The sequence below is a fragment of the Limulus polyphemus genome, unplaced genomic scaffold, assembly GCF_000517525.1.
Source record: "Limulus polyphemus unplaced genomic scaffold, Limulus_polyphemus-2.1.2 Scaffold33, whole genome shotgun sequence".
NCBI lineage: Eukaryota > Metazoa > Arthropoda > Merostomata > Xiphosura > Limulidae > Limulus > Limulus polyphemus.
The window spans coordinates 1,365,933-1,372,267 of record NW_013665643.1 but is presented as its reverse complement, the minus strand read 5'-3'; the positions used below and the strand labels follow the sequence as shown (position 1 = coordinate 1,372,267).

Sequence of the window (6,335 nt, the reverse complement as noted above, 5' to 3'; positions counted from 1 at the left end):
AAAAAATATGAAATTTTGAGCAGACAAGACTCATCTTACCAGCATGAAGATTTGTATCAAAAGAAGGAGATGACGTTGTAATACTTGAAAATGACTGAGAAAGCCACTAGGGGGACATTCTGAGCTTTCGATTGGTTATTCACATGTTATAGACAGAAGTAAGTGTATATATAACGGAATGTTTCCAAAAATGGAAGGGGGTGAGGGGAGCTACTGTGTTTGATTCAGTATATGAGCAATATCTCAGCAAATCAAATAATGTATAATACTAAATTTGAATTATAATCTACAGTTTGATACCAAAATTATAGACATAAATTCATAAAATAGTAGTTCAATAAAATTTTGAATGCGAGTCAACAAACGTGATGACATGGCCTTTGACCTATGTGAAAGGGTTAAAGATAACGAAAATGTTATAATGGGGATTAGATTCGTAACTCCCTGAGCACAGGTGGGTCAAAGTACATGCCATAACCTTCTTACAGAATTACATTGAAAATATAATATTTATTCTCAATTTATATCAAGAAATTTGGCATCAAAATGTAGTTGAAAATTCAACTTTTAATATTATATAAGCTTTAGTTTGTTAATTTCTAAAAGAAACATTCAAATAAATTCTCAATCTTCAGTTCTCTGTATCATGCAACAGTTGTTCATTCTGATTTGCCCATTTTATAGATTCTCTTTCCACTCCTATTCTACTTCTTAAATTTCTGAGGAATTAAGACTTTTATAAGTTATATACTACTGAGTTAAATGTAAATATATAGCCTTTACACTTCTTCCTTTACGGAAATATAAATCAAAAAGTGAAACCCAAGCCACACCCCCTTTTCAGAAATCCTGTCTTTCAGTAATTCTCTAGTACATTTGCTATTGTATTATTTCTAAAACAGAAAGAGAAGATTCCAATATAAATCACTAATTACACCTTATTTGGAATATTCTGTATATCGTTGGTCTCCTTATCTATGAAAGAATACTGACTCATTGGAAAGGGTTCAGAGAAGGGATAGTAAGATGATTCCAGGGACGAAATAGTTATTTTCTTTTTTGAATAGCTTAAGATTTCAACTTATTCCCTCTTTACGAGAAAACAAAAAAGTGTCTTATTGAAGATTATCTGGGACAGGTTCCCACATTTTTTTCACTTCAAAGCCCACTTGTTGGGATAACCAGTTTTGAAGATTTTGGCAACCTAATCTTTGTCTGTCAGCATTAGAACATTTACGTGAATTATTTAACCAATTTCTAAATTAGTTAAAAAGCAAGATAAATTATATTAGTTTTAAGACATTCTATCTTATATATGTGGCATTCTTTCTTATTCTAAATTGCATATTTGAATCTTTTTTCTAATTTCTGAGACTACACTATTATTAGAAAAAATCAGAGTTAGTTCAACTTAGACTACTATCGCACAAGTACAAAAGCTTAAGAAAGACAAAATTTCAGACATAAGTACTAAATTTGTTTTTTATTTTTTTATTTATTGTTATAAAAGTAAAAATTAGAGACTTAACAGATCAGATAAAACTTAAATAAAATATTCATATAGCACATGATCTGCATGAGCATGGTTGTGTAATTTGATGAGCATGTGCTGGTAGCTTGATTCTTTGCTTACATAAAGCTGATTCATGTAATATGTAAACATCACATGCTCAGAAGTTTAAGTGCAACTGTAATGAAATAAAACCAAATGCAAAAATCTATTAGCTTTGGCTTTAAAAACACTGTTACAATGTGCAATCATTCTAGAAAGAAAAAAAGGGTAATTTAGATTTTTTTTACATTTATTTCATTTTTTGTTACATGGAGTCAAATTGACCAATGACAATGCTGATATAGTTAGAGTTAGGGTATAAAAAAATAGAAAGTTTCATTGAAAAAAAACTTTTGATATTCATTTAAGAGATTATATAGTTATAAAAAAAAAGAAGCTTAAAACTAAGATGAGAAAAAAAATTTCTATCCTTAACGTCAAAATCACTTTGTACTCAGACTAACCCAGTAAAGACTTCCAAAATTCTTAATACTTGATTAAGCTTGTCCAATTTTGTAAAGGTAACTTTCTACGTTGAAAGTTATAGCATGTATTTCCATGGTTACATGGTAGTTACAAGATCAATGAAAATGGCCAAGCCTATGAACAGAGTTATAGGATGTTGATAACAAGGTTTCTAGTGAAGACTATTAGATGGCTGAGTTTTTAAATGTCTCTTCTGTTTTTAAAAGATATTATTAATACTTTTTATATCCTTAACTGATCTCAATTATCCAAATATTAATCTCTTAATGGTAAGTAAAAAGGTCAAGATATTAACAACAGAGAAAGCACAAGAAGCAGACAAGGATTCTTCCCCAGTTTTAAAAGAGATCAAAGATTAGATAAGCAAGAATTTTTCTCTTTCATTTTTGATAGATCAATACACAATTGACAGGTGCTTGAGGATTGGAGAAATGCTGATGTTACTCTTATTTTTAACGGAGATGATAAGAGGAATTATAGGCCAGTTAATTTTACTTCTGTAATGGGAAAGTTCTAGTATAACAAAATAAGCTTTATAAAATCATTTAGTGATATATAAAAATAAAATCCAACCTTGGCTCACTAATCTGTTACCTTCTTTTCAGGATATTATTTACCTGGATGATGGAAAGGGTGTGAACCTGATGTACTTTGATTTTAAAGAAACTTTCAAGAAACCCACACAGAAAATTAGTAAATAAATCACACTGATAGAGGTTGAGGAATGATTAGCTAATTCACTTGTAGGCTAGCTGGATGACAGAGAGTAAAAATGTTGTTTTTAACATAGTCCATTCAAACTGGACCTTTGTTACTAGTGCATGCCACAGGGGTCAATTCTTGGGCTTTTACTTTTTTCCTTAATGATATTGATAGGGGCATAATTAATAAATTAGTAAAGTAATAAAAAATAACTTGGACCAGTTGGGAAGTTGCACATATATCTTGCAAATTACTTTTTAACTATAGTACGTGCAGGGTAATGCATTTTGGTTTTTATAATTTGAATGACACATTTAATATAAATGGGAGCTAACACAGCATAATTGAAGGAAAAGGATCTTGGCATAACAATAGACAAGTCATTCAAGCCATCAAGGCAGTTCTTTTTTGTAAGCTGAGAAGTAGCAAAGGTAGTAGAATTTTATAGACATAAATCACTAATTACATCTTATTTGGAATACTTTGAATATTTTTGGTCTCCTTATCTATTAAGAAATATTGACTCATTGGAAAGGGTTCAGAGAAAGGATAGTAAGATTATTCCAGGAATGGAATGGTTATTTTTTTGGAATAGGTTAAGATTTCAATTTATTCTCTTTTTTTTAGGAAAAAACATAAAAGATGGTCTTACTGAAGATTATCTGGGACAGGTTTTCTCAACTTTTTTCACTTCAAGACCCACATATTTATTTGGCAGAATAGTAAAGGCCCACATATGCAGTTTATGACCTGTTAGTTAAGAGCACTGACAGTTGTTCTGGTCCATAACTGCACATCTCACAGCCCACAGGTTGAGGATTACTGATCTGGGGGATCAACAGGATAAATGCCTCTGACTTATTTTAACTTTTAAGCTATATTCTTAAGACGACAGGATTAGAGGATACAAGTTTACAATGTAGAAAAAGACAGGCAAGATTCCAGTTGATAAAATTAACCAATTTTAGCTTTTCATCATGAAAATGTCCTCTAAAAATGCAATTTAAAATATAAAGTCTCATTCTTTTCATCACTACAATTCCTTTAGTTAGCCTAAAAAATTACAGAATTAGTCTGTTAGGAGAAAAACAAAACACCATATGTAATGTAAATTTTTAAATTGTACTTTAAATGTCCATTTAAAAACCAGTTTTTTAAAGTGGAGCATAAAATTAAAAGGGTTTAATAGAATAACAATTACTGTGCAGCTTCTGCTTCAAATAATTTATTGTAGAATGCTTATTTATCTCTAAAGTTTTAAGTGGCTTGATCTTTAAGTCCACAGGTCATGGATCATCTAAGCTGTCACCATATCTACAATTCCTCAGTTCAAGTACTGTGTGGATCTACATCTCCACCATACTGTTCAACATGCTATATTTTTTTTGAACCCATATAGCTCTGACTTCTCTCATCCATAATTAAACAAGTACCCAAACATTTTCAAAGACATTTGTTAATTTATTATCTTGAAATAAAATTCTGTAAGCCTACACATCACTATTACTATAACCAGTTTTATCAGTTTATGAAGAAGTTTTTCAAACTAAAATTAACACCAATTTTCCCAGCTTAAAGTTAAAACCACATCCTAGCCAGACTGTAAATATATTTGGCTCATGCAGAAAATGCATTCCCCACACACTATATTACTAAATAAAATTGATTGTGCAACTTTTCTGATATTGCCTCAAAACCTGTGTAATAATTGTATCCTCAGTTTCCTCTCTGTCTGCTCCAATTGTGTATGATAATATGCAAATAAATGCTTCTTTATACTAACAGGCTTCACGTGCGTTAAGTTGATTTTTCGATGACTATTTTATGCACAAGAGATTCCATCCATGACTAACAAAATTTTAAAGTTTGCAGATGACATTAAAGTTTTTGGGGTGGCTAACTGTATCAAAGATGCTGCAGACTTACACTGTTACAGGGAGATTTCTATCACTTGGTGCATTGGGCCAGTATATGGCAGATGATTTTTAACTATACAAAATGTAAGGTGGTGCACGTAGGTTTTCACAATTCAAATGACTGTTACAATTTAAATAGAAATACATTAAATACTTTGGTTGAAGAAAACAATCTTGGTGTTCTGATTGAAAAATCACTCAAGTCATCTAAACAGTGTAGTGTAGCTAGCAACAGGGCTAATAGGATTTTGGGTAGCATCTATACAAATACTGAATACAAGACAATGAATATTATTGTATTACTTTAAAGATCACTTGTAAGGCCTCATTTAGAGTACTGTGTGCAATTTTTGGTTCCATTCCTCAAGAAGAACATTGAATTGTTGGAAAAGGTTCAGAGAAGAGCCACTAGGATGATGGTATTGTGCTATGAGGAGAGACTAAAATTGTGTTCTCTGGAGAGGAGAAGGGTCAGAGGGGATTTGATTGAGGTGTTTAATATTATTAAGGGTATTGATAATATAGATCCATCAAACTTTTTATGTTTAGCAGTGAAAACAAAAGGATAAGGGGTCATACATTCAAATTTTGGAAGCGTAGTAGTTGTCTGCAATATAGACAGCATTTCTTTACAAACAGGGTGGTTAACTTGTGGAATGAGCTGCTTTAAAGGGTAGTGTAGGCAGAAAATTTATGCCAGTTCATGAAAAGTTTGGATGAATACATGAGAAGTAAGGGATGGTTATAGTTGGGAGCTGGAAGGGACATCCTTGATGGACTAATAAGCTCCATTTTGCCTCTTTAAAATTTTATGAAATTGGATGACATCAAAAATTTCCAAACATTTTTGTTTCCTGGTACCCCTTTCCCACACAATAAATTACACTTTACAGTCTGGCATCCTAGTTCAGCTGTTCACGTAAGTCAAAATAGTTAAAAATAATAATTTGTTTCAATTTCTTTAGTTATAACTTATGGAGGTGACAAGCCAGTGATATAACTTATATTTATTTTAGTATATATAAAATTATAAGTTATACTAATACTAATAAGGGATCGGAAAAAAAAAAGCATCGTGAACGGTAGGGAAAAGACAGTAACCGAGTGGGGTCTCCTCACTATTATTTAAATACCAATTTCATGCTAATTCGAATATGCTTTACTTTTAGTCTTCAGTAAGTTTAGGCTTACTCACTTCTTCTCTTCTTTTAAGCCAACGACCGCACGGACTTTCTTCCAGAATCTCACTTTCATCTTCAGAATCATCACCACTTTCTCTTTCATCATGTGGTAACTTACTGTCTTTCTTTTCTTCTTTTTTACCGATTTTGCTATCCACTTGGTCCTGCATCTCAGAATGTTTCCAACGAAGTTACCTTTTACTTTAATTAAATGTTTACGTTAACTTAAAAATATCCTAAGTCGTATACTGGGATATGTTAATTTTGAATGGTTGTGACATCTAGCGAGGAGAATTTGCATACGTTTAACTTGTATAAATATTTTAGAAACATAAAATACTTTCTACATCATATAAATATTTTCAACAAAGTTATTTATAAATTTAACATACACAAATACACCCAGAATAAATGTGTATTTCCCTTGAAATTCAGAACTCTTAAAACTCACAGAAAAAGTTTAGTCTTGTGAACCTCTTACATGTAGTAAATACATAA

The 6,335-nt window shown here is 31.3% G+C and overlaps 1 protein-coding gene across 2 annotated transcripts in view; it reads right to left on the bottom strand.

The window, feature by feature from the left end:
• The window catches only part of LOC106460406 (nuclear receptor-binding protein-like), a 44,627-nt gene extending 38,524 nt beyond the window's left edge, over window positions 1-6,103 (bottom strand). For both annotated transcript variants that reach the window (XM_013920103.2, XM_013920110.2), the window contains exon 1: window positions 5,852-6,103. In XM_013920103.2, coding sequence (XP_013775557.1) covers window positions 5,852-6,007 — 156 coding nt within the window. In that variant the 5' untranslated portion in view covers window positions 6,008-6,103. The remainder of the gene's footprint in view (window positions 1-5,851) is intronic.
• Between the last annotated feature and the right edge of the window lie 232 nt (window positions 6,104-6,335).